Source organism: Chiloscyllium plagiosum, unplaced genomic scaffold (assembly GCF_037043375.1).
Source record: "Chiloscyllium plagiosum isolate Xiang-an unplaced genomic scaffold, Cpla_swu_hap1 HiC_scaffold_1, whole genome shotgun sequence".
NCBI classification, from domain to species: domain Eukaryota; kingdom Metazoa; phylum Chordata; class Chondrichthyes; order Orectolobiformes; family Hemiscylliidae; genus Chiloscyllium; species Chiloscyllium plagiosum.
The window spans coordinates 75,295,625-75,318,913 of NW_028270139.1; the positions used below are offsets into that span (position 1 = coordinate 75,295,625).

The 23,289-nt window shown below is 41.7% G+C and overlaps 1 protein-coding gene across 3 annotated transcripts in view; it reads right to left on the minus strand.

Moving 5' to 3' along the window:
• The window catches only part of scfd2 (sec1 family domain containing 2), a 325,676-nt gene that overhangs the window by 297,582 nt on the left and 4,805 nt on the right, over positions 1-23,289 (minus strand). For all 3 annotated transcript variants that reach the window (XR_006311787.2, XR_006311785.2, XM_043691021.2), the window contains exon 2: positions 15,781-15,949. Coding sequence is in view for 1 of the 3 variants with exons in the window: in XM_043691021.2 (XP_043546956.2) it covers positions 15,781-15,949 (169 nt within the window). In the remaining 2 variants the exon portion in view is untranslated. The remainder of the gene's footprint in view (positions 1-15,780; positions 15,950-23,289) is intronic.

Consider the following 23,289-nt stretch of genomic DNA (forward strand, 5'->3'; position numbering starts at 1 on the left):
GACCTGCTGCGCTTTTCCAGCAACACATTTTCAGCATCATTACCTACTGCCAATCTCCTGTTTTTTCCACATATCCTTACAATTATCTCTATCCAAGCAATCCTTTTGAATGCTTCAATTCCTCATGAGGCTTAGGGTGACTAGGAAATGGATAAGTGAATAACCCAAAGTAAGAATGAGGAAATCAACTTCAATGAGCTAAGATTGGATCCAGGACAAATAAACAGGAGTCGAAGGTTGGTACAAAAATGGTAGCTGAACAATGGGTAATATCAAAGAGGATTCAATTCCTGCTCCTCGGATGCACACTCTTGACTCTGATCTCCAGTTCTCACTTTCACCAACATCTAAGAGGAGTTCAGTCACAGTATATTACTTAAAAAAAAAAAACGGGAAAGACAGAGCAAATCCTCAATGGGCAAACCGAAAAAATCCAAAGCATGCTGGATGACAAAAGATCTAGAAATTTGGAGGAAAAAATGTAATAAAAAAAAAAGGATAGAAAATACAAAGTAAACATGCTATATTTCTACCAGACCATATGGCTGCACTCTCATTACAGAGAAATGACTGGTGATGGTTTTACCTGAAGCAAACAAAGAATGAGTATGAAAAGACACGAGCAGCTCAGAGAATCCCAAATAGTCAGGTAAATAGAAAAAAAAGGCATAAAAATGGTGGTGGGAGCCAATTAGAGTACAAAAGGATTTACACAGAAGCAGTGGTCATGAATGAAGCATTAAATGAACACAATGCATTTAGCTTTACCACTGAACTTGGGAATGGGAAATAACTGGGTTGCAACCCAGATAAACAGAAATAGGAAACTCAGTCTTCAAATATCTTCACAGCTCCTTCTGACCTTGTAAGGTAAACACAGAGTAACTGGACAGTTAATTGCGAGCTTGTTTGAATTAAGTTCACTACAGGATTATCAATTTTTCAATTAGAATTTTCCATTTATCTTACAGTTAACAGTTTAACCCCCTAAATTAAAAGTTATACCAAAACATGCAAACGGTGACCCAAGATATTTGTAATACCTCAATTTTCAGAACAGCATGCCTGTAGTTCTGTGTTGTAGCTTCACCAGTTTGGTACCTCATGGTTTTAAGAGTAGTTGTGCTGTTCCTGACCGATTTATTTGCACTTCACATTGAAATAGGATTGATTCCTTGGCTTCACAATAATGATAGAATGAGGGATATGTTCAATAATGAAAATAAAATATTGTACTTGAAAAGAAGTAATGCTCTAGCTAATACACTGATGATGCTTATTGACACCAAGTTTGGAATGCTAGGTATATTGCCAACATTCTGAATTTAGTATGGTGGAAATGTCATACAATAGACAATAGACAATAGACAATAGAAATAGGTGCAGGAGTAGGCCATTCTGCCCTTCGAGCCTGCACCACCATTCAATAGGATCATAGCTGATCATCCTTAATCAGTATTCTGTTCCTGCCTTATCTCCATAACCCTTGATTCCACTATCTTTGAGAGCCCTATTCAACTCTTTCTTAAATGAATCCAGAGACTGGACCTCCACTGTCCTCTGGGGCACAGCATTCCACACAGCCACCACTCTCTGGGTGAAGACATTTCTCCTCATCTCTGTCCTAAATGGTCTACCCGTATTTTTAAACTATGTCCTCTGGTTCGGCACTCACCCATCAGCGGAAACATGTTTCCTGCCTCCAGATTGTCCAATCCTTTAATAATGTTATATATCTCAATCAGATCCCCTCTCAGTCTTCTAAACTCAAGGGTATACAAGCCCAGTCACTCCAGTCTTTCAGCGTAAGGTAGTCCCGCCATTCCAGGAATTGACCTCGTGAACCTACGCTGCACTCCCTCAATAGCCAGAATGTCTTTCCTCAAATTTGGAGACCAGAACTGCACACAGTACTCCAGGTGTGGTCTCACCAGGGCCCTGTACAGCTGCAGAAGAACCTCTTTGCTTCTATACTCAATCCCTCTTGTTATGAAGGCCAGCATGCTATTAGCCTTCTTCACTACCTGCTGTACCTGCATGCTTACCTTCATTGACTGGTGTACAAGAACACCCAGATCTCTCTGTACTGCCCCTTTACCTAAATTGATTCCATTTAGGTAGTAATCCGCCTTCCTGTTCTTGCCACCAAAGTGGATAACCATACATTTATCCACATTAAACTGCATCTGCCATGCATCTGACCACTCACCTAACTTGTCCAGGTCACCCAATAATCTCCTAACATCCTCCTCAAATTTCACCCTGCCACCCAGCTTAGTATCATCAGCAAATTTGCTAATGTTATTACTAATACCATCTTCTATATCATTAACATATATTGTAAATGGTCCCTGCGGTACCCCACTGGTCAGTGCCTGCCATTCCGAAATGGAGCCGTTTATCACTACTCTTTGTTTCCTGTCAGCCAACCAACTTTCAATCCAAGTTAGTACTTTGCCCCCAATACCATGCACCCTAATTTTGCTCACTAACCTCCTATGTGGGACTTTATCAAAAGCTTTCTGAAAGTCCAGGTACACTACATCTACTGGATCTCCCTCATCCATCTTCAGCGTCACATCCTCAAAAAATTCAAGAAGGTTAGTCAAGCACGATTTCCCCTTCATAAATCCATGCTGACTCTGACCTATCCTGTTACTACTATCCAGATGTGTCGTAATTTCATCCTTTATAATAGACTCCAGCATCTTTCCCACCACTGAGGTCAGACTAACTGGTCTATAATTTCCTGCTTTCTCTCTCCCACCTTTCTTAAAAAGTGGTATAACATTAGCCACCCTCCAAACCTCAGGAACTGATCCCGAATCTATTGAACTCTGGAAAATAATTACCAATACATCCACGATTTCTCGAGCCACCTCCTTCAGTACCCTGGGATGTAGACCATCAGGCCCCGGGGACTTATCAACCTTCAGACCTAACAGTCTCTCCAACACCAATTCCTGGCAAATATAAATTCCCTTAAGTTCAGGGCCTTCAGCCACTGTTACCTCAGGGAGATTGCTTGTTCTTCCCCAGTGAACACAGATCCGAAGTACCAATTCAATTCTTCTGCCATTTCTTTGTTCCCCATAATATATTCCCCTGTTTCTGTCTTCAAGGGCCCAATTTTAGTCTTAACCATTTTTTTGCCTTTCACATACCTAAAAAAAAACTTTTATTAGCCTCCTTTATATTATTGGCCAGTTTACTTTCAGACCTCATTTTTTCTCTGCGTATTTCCTTCTTAGTAATCCTCTGTTGTCCTTTAAAAGCTTCCCAGTCCTCCGATTTCCCACTTATCTTTGCTATGTTATACTTTTTCTCTTTTAACTTTATATGTTTCTTAACTTCCCTCGTCAGCCACAGCCACCCATGCCTCCTCCCTCTTCCTTTTTGGAATGAACTGATCCTGCATCTTCTGCATTATACACAGAAATATCCGCCACTGTTACTCCACGGTCATCCCTGCTAAGGTATTGCACCATTGAACTTTGGCCAGCTCCTCCCTCAGAGCTCCATAGCTCCCTTTATTCAACAGAAATATTGTCACTTTCAATTATACCCTCTCCCTCTCAAATTGAAGATTGAAGCTTATTGTATTATGGTCACTACTTTCCAATGGCTCTATCACTTCGAGGTCCCTGACCAATTCTAGTTCGTTACACAATACCAGATCCAGAATTGCCTTCTCCCTGGTCGGCTCCAGCACCAGCTGTTCTAAGAATCCATCTCTGAGGCACTCCACAAAGTCTCTTTCTTGAGGTCCAATACCATCCTGATTCTCCCAGTCTACCTGCATGTTAAAATCCCCCATAACAACTGTAGTAACATCTTTGCGACAGGACAATTTCAGCTCCTGATTTAACTTACATCCGACATCCAGACTACTGTTTGGGGGCCTGTAGATGACTCCCAAGAGGGTCTTTTTACCCTTATTATTTCGCAGCTCTATCCACACTGACTCTACATCCCCTGACTCTAGGTTCCCCCGTGCAAGGGACTGAATATCATCCCTTACCAACATGGCCACCCCACCCCCTCTGCCCGTCAGTCTGTCCTTACGATAGCACGTGTAGCCCTGAATATTCATTTCCCAGGCCCTGTCCACTTGAAGCCATGTCTCAGTTATCCCCACAATATCGTATCTGCCAATTTCCAAAAGAGCCTCAAGCTCATCCATCTTATGTCTAATGCTTCGTGCATTCATGTATAGTATTTTTAATTTGTTACTGCCCTCACGCTTCCCATCAACCCTTATTTCACTCAACCTTACAGCATGATCCCTTTCTGAGTTTTCTGCCTCACTGATACAGTTGTTTTTCTGGTCTTCTCTTGTTCTAACTTTCCCTTCAATTTCCTTTTTAAACATCCAGTTTGTCCCCCCTGCCGCTACTTAGTTTAAACGTAGCTGTGTTGCAGTAGCAAACCTGCCTGCCAGAATGCTGGTCCCTAACCCATTAAAGGTGCAATCCGTCTCTCTTGTAGAATTTATGCTTACCACAAAACATACCCTAGTGATCCAAGAATTTAAATCCTTGCTTCCCGCACCAGTGCACCAGTTCCCCAGCCACACGTTCAAGTCCATTATCTCCCTGTTTCTGGCCTCACCAGCCCGAGGAACTGGAAGCAAACCGGAGATAACCACCGTGGACGTCCTGCTTTTTAGTTTTCTTCCTAGTTCTCCGAAGTCTCTCTGTAGTATGTTCCTCCTCTTCTTCCCGACATCATTTGTGCCGACATGTACCACCACCTCTGGCTCTTCACCCTCGTCCTTGAGGATTTCCTGCACTCTGTCCGCGATGTCTTTAACCCTGGCACCAGGAAGGCAATGCACCATCCTTAAGTCCCGTCTGCTGCCACAAAAACCCCGGTCAGTTCCTCTCACGATGGAGTCCCCTATTACCACGGCTCTGTGCAATGTCCGACTCTTCCGCTCTGTCTCCACGCCAACTTTTGATTGACAGACCTGGCCGCCTCGTGGACTGGCAGTGTCATCTGTCTCGAAAAGATTCAACTTGATCCTGACAGGTACTTCCCCCGGGGTCTCTTGCACCGGTCTTCCCGCTGCTTTCCTCATCGTCTGCTCTCTTCTGGTACGATTGGTGTAATAACCTTGCTGAAGGTCTTGTCCAGAAAGATTTCGTTCTCTCGGATACAAGAAACTAAAGGTATACTCAGCGTGAAATGGGACTTGCATTGAATCCCTACAGTGTGGAAGCAGGCTATTCAGCCCACCAAGTCCACATCAACCTTCTGTAAAGCATCCTAACCAGACCCACCACCACCCCCCCACCCCAACCTTCCACTTCCCATGGCCAATCCCCTTAACCTGCGCAACTTTGGACTGCGATAGGAAACCATAGCACCCAGAAGAAACTCATGGGAGAACACACAAACTCCACTCCAAATGTAACCAAAGGCTAGAATGTAACTCAGGCCCCTGGCGTTGTGGGCAGCAGTTCTAACCACCTAGCCACCAATTAATCCAATCCAATTGAATTTGGATTCAATTAAAAAAGTTATTCAGAAATTAAGAGCCTAATGATTACCAAGAATTCATCGACAATTGTCTGGAAAACCCACCTGCTTCACTGATGTCCTTCAGGAAAGGAAGTTGGCCATCCTCACCTGTTCTGGTCTACATGTGACTCCAAACCCCCAGCAACGTGGCTGACTCTTAACTGCCGTCTGCACAATTAAGAATTGCAATAAATGCTGGCCTAGCCAGTGATGCCAACATCCAATGAATAAATTAAAGAAAAAGGCAATTGTCATTGAATTGCCATTATTTCCAAGAAGCAGTCGAAGTTGTTGACAGTGTAGTTTGATGATTGGAGACTTGGATATCAGTTATTGACTTGTCCATAAGAAAATGTTGGTTCTGAGACAGGATGTGCTTCTGTGGTGAAATATGGGAGTTGGTAATGATAATGTCACTGGATTGGTTATTCAGAATACCACCGTGTAAGGTGGTAAAATTTGAATTAAATAGAAAAAAAAATTGGAAGTAAATGCTAACTTAAAAGTCAATCATGTACCCACTGCCAAATGTTGTTTAAAAACACATCCGGCTCGTACAAACAGTTTACACAGTGTTTTTTTTAGTTTAACTAAATGGGCAAAAAGTTCGCAATGGTGTATAATGATGGAATATGTGAAGTTGTTCATTTTGGAAGGGAGATTAAAAACTCAGAGCATTATTTAAATGGAGAAAAACCGTAGAAAGTTGCAACACAAACCTAGCACCCAGCTGCAGCAGGTAATCAGGAAGACTAACGGAACAAAACCAGGATTGCTGGGAAAGCTGAACAGGTCTGATAGCATCTGTGGAGAAAAATCAGAGTTAATGTTTTGGGTCGAGTGACCATTCCTCAGAACTGGCCAAAGGCATGTTGGTCCTTATTTCAAGAGGTTTGAAGGAGAAGAGTGGTGTGTAAGAATAGAGACTTCGTCTCCGCAATATATAGTGTTCACTTCTTCTAATTCTGTTAAGGGCAGATACATATTTAAAAGGTAATTTAGTGAGTTTGAGGTAACGTAAGTATTTTCCTTCATGCTGGTCTTCTCACCACCTGCCACTGATAGAAGTGCCCTACAGGACTCAGCCTGCTCAGTCAGTGATCGCTTTGCCAATCCATCCAGTGATGGATGTTGAAGTTACGCACCCAAAGTTCCATCTTTTGTCCTTGTTACCTTTAGTGCTTCTTCCAAATTGTGTTCAACATGAAAGAGAATATATTCTTCAGTTAAGGGAAGGTGGAAACAGGAGATTTGTTTTACACTTGCTTGACTGGATGCTATTAGACGTCATGGCACATATAGACAATGTCAAGGACTCCCAGGGCCACTCCTTCCTGATAACATACCACTGTGTTCCCACCTCTAGTAAGTCTGTCTTTCTGATGGACCAAGAAAATATTTGGGGCAACTGCTAAAAGATAGGATTCCACAAAATAAAATGACAGAAGGTAGTTGTTAAAGTGGATCATTGGGCTACTGGACACCACACAGGACAACTTTGGAGATTAGCTGTACAGGGAATGCCTTTTTCATTTACACTGTCTTGGCTGATGATGGTCATAACAGGTAAAGATAATAAATGTATTTCTCTTAAAAAGGACAATCATGAAACAGATGGGGTTTTACAACAATATGATCAGCTTAGGATCATCATTATGGAGACCAGCTTTTAATTCCAGACTTGTTAATGACCTTACTTAAACTATAATAGCGACATTGGGGAACTTTGATTTTCTGTCTCCAAAGCACAAGTTAAGGCCTCAGGGTTAACTGTCTCTCAAATGTAAAGTCACCATCGTCTTACTAGACCATAAGGCTGCCCTCTCACTGGAGAGAGATCACTGGCTGTTGTTCAACCTGAGGGTCACCACACCTTAGGTGAGGGGAAAAGGTGGAGTGTCGTTCATGGTAACATCAGTCAATGTGGGAAATGAATCCATGCTGTTAGCACTACTCTGTATCACAAACCAGCAACCCAGCTAACTGAGCTAACCGACTCTTGTACCATTGATCACAACACTGTTGTTCCCATAAATTGAAAATTTAATCAAATTAGTACCAAATTGTTTAAATTACAAGGAATGTAATTCTAATTTTTCTAATATTTCTTCATAAATTAAACTTTGGACATCAGACTTGAATCTAGGGCTATAAATACATAGAAGACATAAATACAAAGGTGATGTGGTATACATGGTCTTCCAAAGGGCATTTGATGAAGTTCCACACACAGGTTTGTTCGAACAGTTGAAGTGCATGGAATAAAATGGACAACAGAAGTGCAGAAATAAAAATGACTGAAAGAAAAGGAAAAGGAACAGATAATGGTGGCAAAAGGCTGTTTTTCAACTTAAAGACAGTATTACTTGGGTTTCCAAAGAGTCAAGGCTAGAATAATTGCTTCTTTCAATCTACATCAATAATCCAGGCTTGAATGAGTAGATTGGATTTAAAAATTTTGAAATGACACCAAAGTTGGAACCATTTGTGAAGTGCAAGGATGACAGTGATACTCTTCAAGTCAGTCAAATAGCAACATGTGATGGAGTTTCATTTCAGGAAAGCGACAGAGACAATAAAAAGTGAAAAGATCATGAAGATTCTTGATCTTGGTTGCTTTGCAGTGCACAGTACAGAGAATGAATTGCACTTCTCCTCAGATCATTTTCTGATTTTTTTTCTAAAATCTGGAATAAGTTTTGAAATATTTAAGTGACTATTATGGCAGAATCTTAAACTGGAAATGCTGACACTGAGTGACAAAGCTGAAAACAATACATTGATTTATTTGTTCTTATGATGTAGTTGACTGGAAAATGCATTACCTATTACCTATTCTCGTAGTCACTGTTTGTACAAGTAGCACTAGCCATTAAGTGCTACTCACACAGTGTAGGGTTGGCCAAAGGCAAACAAAGACAATTTTGGTTGGCCAATTCACCGGATATAATCAGAAAATAAAAAGAGAGAGATTTCTACACACTAAAGTTGTCAAAGGGTGTGGATAGAGCGGGAGTATGAACGAATGAATGATTTTAAATGCATGATTTTATGTCAAGTGTATTTTACAGTGAGAAAAACAGTAAAATACCGTGTAAAGCCTTTCTCATTATCACCACAATCAGGTGCCATATTGGAAGAGTTTTAAGGACAAGAAAATAATGAAAGATATCACTTAAAGAGAGTCCATCAGTCCTGAACCAGTTCATCATCACCAATGTCTGCGCCCCATCCCTTTTCCACTGCCAAAGCCACCATCAAGACTAGAATGAACCAATGTTGAAGTCACCATTCTTCAAGCGCCATCTTTTGCCGCTGGGCCAATTCTGCTCCGCCACTGCCTCCCGATCACCCGCACCAGACCAACTAACATCAGAGTCACATCTCTCATCATTGCGTCCATTTTAATGTCGCTTTGATGCCCTTCTGCTGCCACCAGTGCTGGATCCAAACAACAACAAAGTCACCAATCCTCAGGCACCATCTTTCGCTGCCGGGTCTACCTTGCTAACCATCACCTCTGCCAATGTAGCAGCTGCTAATTCAAAGGCCCAGGTCCCATTGTCACCCCGGAAAAGTAAGTAAGGGCTCACTCATCATGATATACATGCTGGGCTCATTTGAATCTATGTTGAATTTTCTCACAGATGTCATCCAAGCTCAAGACAAGAGCTAAGTAAAAACAAAAAAGAGAAGAGAAAAGAAAAAGAAAAAAGCAGTCAGAGCAGAAAAGCCCCAGCTCAGGAGCCCTACTCCACCACCACCACCAAAGAGGATTGGTCTTGATCTTTATAATGCTGAGCATGGTCGATGGGCCAAACGGCCTACACTTGCTCATATTGTCCATGGACAGACAAGTTACTATCCCCTTGATAGACATCCCTGAGGTAGATGGACTTTTAAAACATGGATTCTGGGTAATCCAAAATGGAGGATAGGAAAAATTGTGACTTAAGAGCTGCTCCTTTTTTGTGAGGTATGTTCGGTGTTGGAGATTATTTCCTTGAATTCTAGGAACAATAATTACTGTTTTATAAGCGTTGGTTTGGAAATTTGTGGTAAAAAAGATCAAAACAACAGCAGTTGAGAAAGAGAACAAAAGCTGTGACCATTTGGCAGAGAGAGAGAAAGAAAGAGGCACAGACAGACACAGACAGCGCAAGTGCCTGCCTTTGCTGTTTGAGTTCAAGTATTGCTGGACATCAAAGTATGTCTAAAAAAAATTAACAAAACAGTGAAATTTAGCTGACCTTGGAGGACCCTGTGTGAAAGAGCTCACAGCACAGGTGTAGATAAGTGCATGGTCTTGAAGTGTAACCTTGCTGTCTTTTGTTTTAAAAATAGTGAGGATTTGTTTTAATATGTTTTATTGAGATTTGTCTCTTGATTAAATTTTAAAAACATAAAACATAGGTACTTAGTTAGCCTGGAGCTGTATTTCTTTAGAGCAGTAAGACGGTGCTATTTTCTATAGATTGTTAAGGTGCAAAGATGGCCTTTAGTGGAGTAAAGTACTCTTCCTGTCAGATGTGGGAGATTAGGGAGAGTTGTGGTTCTGTTTGCCGAGCTGGGAATTTGTGTTGCAGACGTTTGTCCCCTGTATAGGTGACATCCTCAGGAAGCATGGGAGCCTCCTGTAAAGCGCTTCTGTGCTGTTTCCTCCGGCATTTGTAATGGTTTGTCTCTGCCGCTTCCAGTTGTCAGTTCCAGCTGTCCGCTGCAGTGGCCGGTATATTGGGTCCAGGTCGATGTGCTTATTGATTGAATCTGTGGATGAGTGCCATGCTTCTAGGAATTCCCTGGCTGTTCTCTGTTTGGCTTGTTCTATAATAGTAGTGTTGTCCCAGTCGAATTCATGTTGCTTGACATCTGCATGTGTGGCTACTAAGGATAGCTGGTCGTGGCATTTCGTGGCTAGTTGGTGTTCATGGATACGGATCGTTAGCTGTCTTCCTGTTTGTCCTATGTAGTGTTTTGTGCAGTCCTTGCATGGGATTTTGGACACTATGTGGTTTTGCTCATGCTGGGTATCGGGTCCTTTGTCCTCGTGAGTTGTTGTCTGAGAGTGGCTGTTGGTTTGTGTGCTGTTATGAGTCCTAGTGATCGCAGTAGTCTGGCTGTCAGTTCAGAAATGTTCTTGATGTATGGTAATGTGGCTCGTCCTTTGGGTTTTGGCATGTCCTCATTCCGTTGTCTTTCCCTTAGGTATCTGTTGATGAAATTGCAGGGGTATCCGTTTTAGGCGAATACATTGTAGAGGTGTTCTTCTTCCTCTTTTTGCAGTTCTGGTGTACTGCAGTGTGTTGTGGCCCTTTTGAATAGTGTCTTGATGCAACTTCTTTTGTGTGTGTTGGGGTGGTTGCTTTCGTAGTTTAGGACTTGGTCTGTGTGTGGGGCTTTCCTGTATACCTTTGTGGTGAATTCTCCATTCGGTGTTCTCTGTACCATCACGTCTAGGAATGGGAGTTGGTTGTCCTTTTCTTCCTCTCTAGTGAATCGGATTCCTGCGAGTGTGGCGTTGACGATCCGGTGTGTGTTTTCTATTTCTGTGTTTTTAATGATTACAAAGGTGTCATCTACATATCTGACCCAGAGTTTGGGTTGAATTTGCGGTAAGACTGTTTGTTCTAATCTTTGCATTACCGCTTCTGCTACGAGTCCAGCATATCAACAAACACATCAACCTGGACCCAATAGGCTCCCTCAAAGATCAGCAAGGCCGCCTATGTGTGGAACCGCAGAAGATGTTAAACGAGTATTTTGCATCAGTATTTACTATGGAGAAGGGTATGGAAGATCTAAAATGTAGAGGAATAGATGGTGACATCTTGAAAAATGTCCATATTACAGAGGAAGTGGTGCTGGATATCTTGAAATGCATAAAAAGGTGGATAAATCCCCAGGGCCTGATCAGGTGTACCCTAGAACTCTGCGGAAAGCTAGGGAAGTGATTGCTGGGCCCCTTGCTGAGATATTTGGATCATTGATAGTCACAGGAGAGGTGTCGGAAGACTGGAGGTTGGCTAACGTGGTGCCACTGTTCAAGAAAGGTAGTAAGGAAAAGCCAGACATCAATGGTGAGCGTGTTGTTGTAAGGAATCCTGAGGGACAGGATGGACATGTATTTGGAAAGGCAAGGCCTGATTAGGGATAGTCAACATGGCTTTGTGCATGGGAAATCATGTCTCACAAACTTGACTGAGTTTTTTTTTGAAGAAGTAACAAAAAGCATTGATGAGGGCAGAGTGGTTGACATGATCTATACGGTCGTTAGTAAGACGTTCAACAAGGTTCCTCGTGGGACACTAGTTAGCAAGGTCAGATCACATGGAATACAGGAAGAACTAGTCATTTGGATACAGAACTGGCTCAAAGTAGTGGACAACGAAAGTTACCTCAGAGTACAATGGGATGTTGATCAGATGGGCCAATGGACTGAGGAGTGGCAGATGGAGTTTAATTTAGGTAATGGTAAGGTGCTTCTTGGAAAGGCAAATCAGGGCAGGGCTTACACACTTTATGGTAAGGTTCTAGGGAGTTTTGCTGAACAAAAGACCATGGAGTGCAGGTTCATAGCTCCTTGAAAGTGGAGTCACAGACTGGAGGTGGTGTCGGTATCACCAGTGTCGGTAACACCTCTTTGATGTAACGTTTTTATGGGACCTTGAGATCTTGTTCAGATAATTCGAAATTCGGATAATTGCTGTTTGGACAACAAAGGTTGAAGGAGGCATATAGTATGCTTTCCTTTATTGGTCAGAGCATGGAGTATAGGAGTTGAGAGATCACGTTATGGCTATACAGGGCATATTGGTTCAGCCACTTTTGGAATACAGAACAACCTTTATTATCTGAATGAGACAGGCAGGGAGTTTTTTTTAATTCGGATAACTGATTGTGCTGCAAAGATAGAGATAAAGGACAAAGAAAGGTTGAGAAAAGAGAGGTCCATGTTGCACACAGATCAAGATAATTAATGTCAGGAAACAAAACAAAAGCAGGCACGAAGCAGGATTCACATACAAGGCCTTCTTAAATTGTGCAAGGATCAAAAGGTAATCAAAGAGTGCCACGCAGCCACAGTGCTATGTGTGATGATGCTGACGGCCCATGTCCTACTATCGGGCAGTTGGATGGCTCGCGGATGGAGTGCAGGTGGGAGAGCATGTGTGCACCCGAGTGGGCATCAGCAGCTTTAGTTATGGCAACTGTTGCCTTGTGAATAAAGCGCCGTAGTCCTGGAGACTGTTACCCACCAACAATTGCTCACAACAGCAACCAAGGTGAATACTATTACTATTATTGTTACGTATCTATCACTCCACGAATAGTTGTAAAACTGTCGATAGCTTCATTAATGGCGACTGGAGGTGGTGTCGGTATCACCAGTGTCGGTAACACCTCTTTGATGTAACGTTTTTATGGGACCTTGAGATCTTGTTCAGATAATCCGAAATTCGGATAATTGCTGTTTGGATAACAGAGGTTGTTCTGTATTGTGTGAGGGGCATGGATAGGGTAAATAGACAAAGTCTTGTCCCTGGGCTGGGGGAGTCCAGAACTAGAGGGCATAGGTTTATGGTGAGAGGGGAAAGATTTAAGAAGGGACCTAGGGGACAACTTTTTCATTCAAACGGTGGTGCAGGTATGGAATGAGCTGTCGGAGGAAGTAATGGAGGCTGGTACAATTACAACATTTAAAAGGCATCTAGATGGGTATATGAATAGAAAGGGTTTAGAGGAATATGAACCAAGTGCTGGCAAATGGGACTCAATTAACTTTGGATATCTGGTCGACATGTATGAGTTGGACTGAAGGGTCTGTTTCCATGCTGTGCATCTCTAGGGACTTTCTGACTCTATTTAAGTTCAAATCTCTGACAATAGATTTATTCTGTTGATTCCACTAATCATCAATCATTTGCCAGTCTCATACCAAAGCCACTTGTGCAACTTACCCAATTATTCAGGAAGGAAATCCCTCAACTGGAAAATAAAAAACAACCTGACTCCATCAGCCAATAAGAACAAATTCAACTGTTGAGCTATTGAGTGAAGCAAGACTGGAAATACCAGGGGCACTGACAATAACTTTCACTTGTTCCCTGATCACAGGACAGGTGCCAGAGGACGGAGGACAGCCAATGTGGTACCATTATTCAAAAAGTAAAAGATAAACTACAGATCAGTCTAATGCCAATTGTGGGCAAACTGTTCGAAGCAATTTTGAAGGACAGAATTAATCTGCACTTGGAGAAGTGGGGATTAATCAAGAACAGTCAGCATTGCTTTACTAAAGAGATATCATCTCTAAACAACTTGATTGAACTTTTCAAAGAGGTAAGTAGGCATGTCAATGAGGGCAATGCATTCGACATAAACTACTTGGAGTTCAGCAAGGCTTTGATAAAGGCCCATGTGAGAGACTGATTGTGGAGATAAAAGCTCTTGGAATCCAAGGAAATTTGGCAAGTTTGACCCAGCATGTGTCAATTGGCAGAAAGCACAGGGTGATAATTGAGGCATGTTTATGTGACTGGAAGCTTGTGTCCAGTTAGGTCCTACCTGGATCAGGGTTGGAACCCTTGCTGTTTGTATACACAAATGATTTAGACAGATTAATCAGTAAGTTTGTACATGATACAAAAATTGATGGGATGATAAATAGTGAGGAGGATAGCATTAGTTTATCGGAGGATACTGACAGGCTGATCAATGGAAAATGGAATTCAATCCAGATAAGTAAGAGTTGATGCACTTGGGCAGCTCAAACAAGGCAAGTGAATATATAAATAAATAATGGTAGGACTGACGATCAGCAGGACCTTGACATGCATGTTCACTGTTCCCTATAGATAGCCAGACACGTAGATAAAAGGTTAAAGGTGGTATATGGCATACTTGCCCTTATTAGTTGAGGCAAACTGTCTCAGGGCAAAGAGATTTTCCTGGAATTGTACGAAAAAGTTGGTTCGGCAAAAACTAAAGTCTTGCATGCAGTTCTGGAATCAACATTATAAGAAGGATGCAGGCAAGACTTACCTAGATGTTGCCTGAGTTGGTGAGTTTTAGTTATAAAGTAGGATTGCGCAGATTGGGGATGTTTTCCTCAAGTAAAAATGACCGAGGGGGGACATGATTGAGATATATTCTAATTAGGAGGTGCATAGACAGGAAGAAACTTTTCCCCTTAGAGAAAGGATCAATGACCGGGGCATAGATTTAAGGTAAGGGGCTGGAAATTCAGAGATCTGAGGGGAAAACATTTTCACTCAGAGGTTGGTGGGAATCTGGAACTCACCGCCTGTCAGGGTGGTAGAGGCAGAAATATTTAAGAAGCCATCCTCTCCTATTTGTTAACTTTATGGAGGAAGTGGTGGAAGCTAGTACAATTACAACATTTAAAAGGCATCTGGATGGGTATATGAATTGGAAGGTTTAAGAGGGAAATGGGCCAAGTGCTGGCAAATAGGACTCGAGTAATTCAAGATATCTGGTCAGCATGGACAGGTTGGACAGAAAGGTCTGTTTCTGTGCTGTACATCTCTATGACTCTAAGCATTTAGATGTACATCTCTAAAGCCTAAGCATACAAGGCTAGGGGCCAAGTGCTGGAAGACTGGATTAGAATAGTCAGGTGGGTTTTTTTTTTGACAAGTACAGACTTGATGGGTGGGAAGCATCTTTTTCTATGCTGAAGACCTCTATGAACTGGGACTATCCCCCATTACCACTCAAATTAACAATGCTAGTCCAATTTTCTTTATGTATACTCTCATTTATACCACAAATCATAAACTATGTTATTGGCCCATCACATGGTTCACAAGTTACATTCTTTTTATAGTTTTAGGTTAGCTCATGTGCAATTAACTTCATTACATTTCCTTTTGCCACCACTCTCCAAGAATAACAACCAAACCAAATACAGAATATATTGTAAACATTAATAGTTCACAAGTTTCAAATACAGTTGAAAATATTCCAAAATCTTTGATTTCAACATTCAAACTTAATTTTATCATGGAACCTACACTGTATAATAATAAAAATAAAGGCAATATCAGAAACAATAGTAAAATGGACTTGATAATTTAGTAAATTATTTACAGCTTTGCTTGGCAAGGAAATCTATTATCATTGAGAACTAGAACACATTCAAATGGTAAGATGCAATGTTTTGACACTGACATAGAACTATTCAAAATATTTCTGCAGCATAGAACTCCAGTATGTGTTTTTAAAAAAAAGTCTTACTTAGGTTGAGCTAAGCATCCTGGAGCAATCATATTCTGGGTATCTTCATTACTTTGGACAGATGTTAGATCCATCATATTCACTTTCACATCACTGGTGAGCCCTGGAAATTTAGGCAGAAGGCCAAGTATTTTCTCAACTAAACAGTCACCGTGATGAGCGACAGAACCTGTAGAAAAATAAGATTGTTTAGTTGTCTTTATAAAACTTAATTCTGTTTCCCACAGAGACAAATAGGAAAGTATTAGGCCAAATTTGATCTTTATTAAGTATCCATTCCCTGTCAACAATTGCAGAAACCACTTAGAGTAAGATGATTCATTAGTGCAAATCACTAGAATCTCAAAAGTGCCTTTAAAATGCTTTGTGACATCCTAGATGCAGTTAGAAGCTCCACCAACTCAATTATTAATTGGGAAGATTACAACACGAAGAATTAACAAGCAAACAATTTACATTATATCAAATGGTTCAGCAAGTGAGTGAGTAGTTGAGTAGTACAGACGAGGAACAATCAAGATTTGATTTCTGTTCTGAGTTGCATGACAATATCAGCCAGATAGCCACAAGGTTGCAACTAATGGCTCAAGATATTGGAGAGACTAAAAAAAAATTGGAACAGCTTCATGGCCCCATGGTTATGCAAGAACATTGGGGGTGGGCAGTGTGTAGATTAGCTGTAATGTAACACAGAAAGACAGTTGCCTTAAAAGGTTTAACCTAAAAAGTAGATAAAAGCATTTGTAACTATTAAACTTATTTTGAACAACAAAACTTTGGCTTCTACAAAATATGTCTATTAATGCCATTTCAAAGAAAATACATTGGAAACTGTTTATTCTAGGTGTTTTGGACAAGTTTTCCATAAGATAACGCAATCAACAAAATGAACTATATAATTTTAGTTCTTTGTTCTTAACAACATAAAATAAGTAGTTTTTTTCATCCAATCTAAGATCAGAAAATGCCACCTCTTCTCAAATAGGCATGTCAGTTACTTTGACTAATCTAGGACAGATACTTAATAGCAAGACTTAAAACAAGCTAATACACATTCAAGCATAAACTCAAGCTTGAGAATTAAGAACTGCAAAGAAAAGCGATGTGAAGCAGCTTTACTAAACTGAGGATTTCAGATATTACTACATTACATAAGTGCATTCCTTACTCCAAAATATCACAGATCAAGTAAAAACCTAGACGTTTATGGTGTTGATTGAGTATAGAAACCAAAAAAAAGGACAACTTTAAAAGCAAAATACTGTAGATGCTGGAAATCTAAAACAAGCACAAAATGCTGGAGGTGGCAACATGGAGAGTCATAGAGATGTACAGCATGGAAACAGACCCTTCAGTCCAACCTGTCTAGGCCGTCCAGATATCCCAACCCAATCTAGTCCCACCTGCCAGCACCCGGCCCATATCCCTCCAAACCCTTCCTATTCATATACCCATCCAAGTACCTCTTAAATGTTGCAATTGTACCAGCCTCCACCACATCCTCTGGCAACTCATTCCATACACGTACCACCCTCTGTGTGAAAAAGTTGCCCCTTAGATCTCTTTTATATCTTTCCCCTCTCACCCTAAACCTATGCCCTCCAGTTCTGGACTCCCCGACCCCAGGGAAAAGACTTTGTCTATTTATCCTATCCATGCCCCTCAATTTTGTAAACCTCCATAAGGTCATCCCTCAGCATCCGGCGCTCCAGGGAAAGCAGCCCCAGCCTGTTCAGCCTCTCTCTGTATCTCAAATCCTCCAACCCTGGCAAAATCCTTGTAAATCTTTTCTGAACCCTTTTAAGTTTCACAATAGAATAAATGTTTTTAATTCAGTACATCTCTTCTTTAGAACAGAATGAAGGTTCGAAAATTGTTTTTTTTAAAGACACTTTAGATAGGTCAGAGGAAGAGTGAAGGGAGAAGATAGTAGGGAGGCCCGGTGAAAAAGACAAAAGGGATTAGCGAGCTTTGAGAAGATTTGGAGCTCAGGTAGAGGTTCTGGATGTAGGTTTGCTCGCTGAGCTGCAAGGTTCATTTTCAGACATTTCATCACCATACTAGGTAACATTTTCAGTGAGCCTCCAGACAAAGCACTGTTGATGATTCCTGCTTTCTATTTATATGTTTGGGTTTCTTTGGGTTGGTGATGTCATTTCCTGTGAGGTCATTTCCTGTTTTTTTCCTCAGGGGTGATAAATCGGGTCCAAGTCAATGTATTTGTTGATACAGTTCTGGTTGGAATGCCATGCTTCGAGGACTTCTCATGCGTGTCTCCGTTTGGCTTGTCCAAGGATGGATGTGTTGTCCCAGTTGAAGTGATGTCCTTCCTCATCCGTAAGGATACTAGTGAAAGTGAATCATATCTTTTTGTGGCTAGTTGATGTTCATGTATCCTGGTGGCTAGTTTTCTGCCTGTTTGTCCAATGTAGTGTTTGTTGCAGTCCTTGCATGGTATTCTGTACATGACATCAGGTTTGCTTGTTGTCTGTATAGGGTCTTTCAAGTTCATTATCTGCTGTTTTAGTGTGTTGGTGGGTTTGTGGGCTACCATGATGCCAAGGGGTCTGAATAGTTTGGCAGTTATTTCTGAGATGTCTTTGATGTAGGAGAGAGTAGTGAGGGTTTCTGGATTCGTTTTGTCTGCTTATTGGGTTTGTTGCTAAGAAATCTGCAGATTGTGTTCATTGGGTACCCAATCCTTTTGAATACACTTTATAGGTGATATTCCTCTGCTCTGCTTAGTTCCTCTGTGTGCAGTGTGTGGTGGCTCATTGGAATCCATCGTAGGACAAGCCAAACAGAGACACGCACAAGAATTCCTAGAAGCATACCATTCCAACCGAGACTCTATCAACAAACTCATTGACTTGGACCTGATTTACCACCCATTGACAATAAGAACAGGAAATGGCATCACCATAGGAAATGACATCACCAACCCAAAAGAAACCCAAACATATAAATAGAAAACAGGAATCATCTGCAGTGCTTCATCCAGAGGCTCCCTGAAAATGTTACCTAATATGGTGACGAAACGTCTGAAAATGAACCTTCCAGCTCAGCGAGCAAACCTACATCGAGACAAAGGGATTATTAATGACAGCAGGAGAGCAAGGTGGTTTAATAAAATGGCAAACAACCAAAAAGTCAGGGTCATTCCCAAGGACAGAGTGGAGAAGTACCATCAGAGGGTCAGCCAGTCTGCTTTTGGACTCACCAATGCAAAAGGAAACCACGTTGTCAGCAGTGAAAACAGTAGATTAGATTCCCTACAGTGTGGAAACAGGCCCTTCAGCCGGCCCTCTGAAGAGTAACTCACCCAGACCCATTTCCCTCTGACTAATGTACCTAACACTACAGGCAATTTAGAATGGCCAATTCACCTGACCTACACATCTTTGGACTGTAGGAGGAAACCAGAGCACCCGGAGGAAACCCACGCAGACACAGAGGACATGCAAACTCCACATAGACAGTCACCCAAGGCTGGAATTGAATCTGGGTCCCTGGCGCTGTGAAGGAGCAGTGCTAACCATTGAGCCACCATGCCAAAGTAGTTCAGATTTAATAAGTATAAATAAAATGTTACTTCATCTGGAAGGTGCATTTGGGACCTTGGACAGTGAGAAGGTAGAAGGTAAAAGGGAAGGTGTCATGGAGGAGTAAGGAAGTGTAACAAGTGATGGAGGAGTGGAACGGTTTATCACAGTGTGTGTCTGGCTCACACCCCTGTAAAAGTGGCCTCACCAACATTCTGTATAACTGCAGCTTGACGTCCCAACTCCGATACTCAATGTCTGAGCAATGAAGGCAAGCGTGTCAAATGCCTTCTTTACACCGTCTACCCGTGATGCAACTTTCATTGAGCTATGTATCTGAACCCTTCAGTCTCTCTATTCCACGCCACCACCGAGGGCCCTCCCATGAACTGTCTAAGTCCTGACCCTGTATGTCCTGCAAAACGTAACATTTACCTAAATTAAACTTCATCTGCCGTTCCTCAGCCCACTGGCCCAACTGAACAAGATCCCTTTGTAATCTTAGATAACCTTCTTCATTTTACTACTCATCCACAAACTTACTAACCACGCTTCCTAAATTCTCATCCAAATCATTTATCTAATTAACAAACAATAGAGGACTCAGCACTGATCCCTGCAGAACATTGCTGGTCACAAGCCTCCATTCCGATAAACAACCATCCATCAACACCCTCTTCCAGGTCTGTTGCTTTTTTTCCCCAAACCAACTTGTATGCCACTTCCATGCATTCAATATTAAGGGTAATTTCTCTTGTAAGCCATGGTTTGGTCACCCTTCCTGTTTCACTTTTGCACAGAAAGGAATGAACGCTCCTTTAATGTTTGCCATATCATCCTTTTAAATAATATTCAATGAAAGGCTGGACAGATTAAGCTTTTTTTCAATCGCATTCAGAAGAGTGAGGGGTAATTTGATTAAAATGTACAATGTCCTAAATGGTCTTGATAAGATGGATGTTGAAAAACAAGTGTTTCCATTTGTAAATGAGAGCAGAACCAAAAGGCACTGTTGAAAAATTAGGTGGCATACCTATAGAACAAAGATAAGGAGACTTTTTTCTCTCAGAGTGTCATGCCATTTTGGAGCTCTGCCTCAGAAGGCAGAGTCACTGAATACTTTACTGCTGAGGGAGATGTACTTTTGTTGGGCAAGGAATTAGATGTGGATGTGGAATACAAAACACAAACTGATCAGCCATGATCTTACTTATAGCAGAGCAGGTTTGAGGATCCAAATAGCCCACTTCTGCTCCTCATTCAAATGCTCATACAGTCGACACAGTTCTGAAACCAGAAGGATAGCATTTGAAATTTCATGAGAAATGGTTATCGCTGATTATTCTTAACCAAATATCCTAGCTGTTCTACTGCTTCCCTTCTCCCAGCCACCTGACTGATCTTCCTCTGAAGCCCTTGCTTTACCCCAAGCTAGCATCTGTCTCCCCTCATACTTAATCCACTACCCATACAAACTACAGACTCATTTCTAACATTCCTTCAAATGCCCTTGAACGTTTTGTTACCTCCAAAATGGACGCCCATTTTTCACAGATCTCCACAGCTGAATTCTTCCAACTAAGTTTCGACCCCTGCTCAATATTAAAACTGTTCCAAGTTATAAATGACACCCTATGTCTGAGACAAAGACATCCTTTGTTGTCAAAGTTAAAAATCAGACAACACCAGGTTATAGTCCAACAGGTGTAATTGGAAGCACACTAGCTTTCGGAGCGACGCTCCTTCATCAGGTGGTTGTTGTCAAAGACATCCTTCATTCTTACTGACCATCTTCAACCTTTGACACAGTTGATCAGACCATGCTCCTCAAATACTGCTTCATCATCACTCAGCGGGGGAGGACAGCAAATACAAATCTGTTCAGATTTATTTCATCATAATAGAGGAATCTTCTTGCTTCCCCCCCATCCCACCTCATCTGAAAATCCAGCAATGATTTTCTCATGGGCTCTAACGGCTGCAAGCTTTAGCTCAACATCTCCTTTCTCAGATTCCTAAACTTCCACAAACTCTACTCCATCACGTCTGGTTTATCCCTCTCTGGTAACAACTGTATGAGACATCTGGACAAAGAGAGAGAGCAAGAGAGCGAGAGGTATGGATAGCTGAGTTGCCATTGAACAGAACCATCACAGATATAGTGGGTCAAATAGCATCCGACATGCTGTACATGTTCTACAATTGGATCTGCATTGCTTGCAAGTTCAAAGCCATAGCTGACTTGAATAAAGGTTCAATGCCTATCTGCACCATCACTGAAACCATCCATTACCTCTTTGGAAACCTTGTAGAACTTCAGCCTGTCACAGCTTATCTGCTACCAAAGCATCCTCCATGCCTTTGTTTCCCCCAGATTTGATTTTTCAACACATTCCTGGTGATCTCCCAAATTTTACCCTATCTAGACTTTGCTGCCTGCATCCTTATTTACACCATGTCTTAATTATTCACCATGCTTGTGCTCACTGATCTGTAATAGCTTCCAGGTAAGCAATGCCTTTATTTCTAAATTCTGATCTGGTTTTAAATCTCATTTACTGTTTGGTCTCTCCCTATCTCTGTAAGCTACCCCAGGCCCACAATCTGTTAAAGGAGTTATAAAGTCATTGAATTCTGCACTCAATTGCAATTGCTCCACTACTGGTGTCTGTGCCTTTAGATGCCTGCGCCCCTAGGTCATAGAGATGTACAGCATGGAAACTGACCCTTCGGTCAAACCTGTCCATGCCGACCAGATATCCCAACCCAATCTAGTCCCACCTGCCAGCACCTGGCCCATATCCCTCCAAACCCTTCCTATTCATATACCCATCCAAATGCCTCTTAAATGTTGCAATTGTACCAGCCTCCACCACATCCTCTGGCAGCTCATTCTATACACGTACCACCCTCTGCGTGAAAACGCTGCCCGTTAGGTCCTTTTTATAACTTTTCCCTCTCACCCTAAACCTATGCCCTCCAGTTCTGGACTCCCAAACCCCAGGGAAAAGACTTTGCCTATTTACCCTATCCAAGCCCCTCATAATTTTGTAAACCTCTATAATGTCACCCCTCAGCCTCTGACGCTCCAGGGAAAACAGCCCCAGCCTGTTCAGCCTCTTCTTGTAGCTCAAATCCTCCAACCCTGGCAACATCCTTGTAAATCTTTTCTGAACCCTTTCAAGTTTCACAAAATCTTTCCGATAGCTAGAATTTCAATGCTGAACTGTCCGATTTTCACTTTTTTCTTTAAGAATCATTGAGGCATACAGCACGGAAACAGACCATTCAGTCTGACCAGCCCATGCCGACCACAATCCCAAACTAAATTCATCCCACCTGCCTGCACTTGGCCCATAAGTCTTCAAACATTTTTTACTCATTTACTTATCCAAATGTCTCTTAAATACTGTATCTGTACCTACATCAACCACTTCCTCTGGAAGTTCATTCCACAAACAAACCAATCTCTCTGTAAAATAGTTGCTCCTTGTCTTTTTTAAAAAGTTTGTCCACTCACCTTAAAAATATGCCCCCTAGTCTTGAAATCTTCCCCCTAGGGAAAAACCCCCTACCATTCACCTTATCTATGCCCCTCAGGATTTTAGAAATCTCTATAAGGTTGCCCTTCAATCTCCTATGCATCAGTGAAAAAATGTCCTTACCTATCCAGCCTCTCCTTATAACCCAAACCCACCATTCCTGCCAATATCCTGGTAAATCTCTTCTGAACTCTCTCCAGCTTAACAATATCCTTTCTATAACAGAGGACCAGAACTGGACACAGTACAATCTCAACATATCATCTCAACTCTGATACTCAATGACAGCAAGCGTGCTAAATGCCTTCTTAGCCACCCCATCGATGTGATGCAAATCTCAAAGAATAAATGTACCTGAACCCCTGTTCCACAACACTACCCAATATCCTGCTTTTAATTGCACAAGTCCTGCCCTTGTTTGCTTT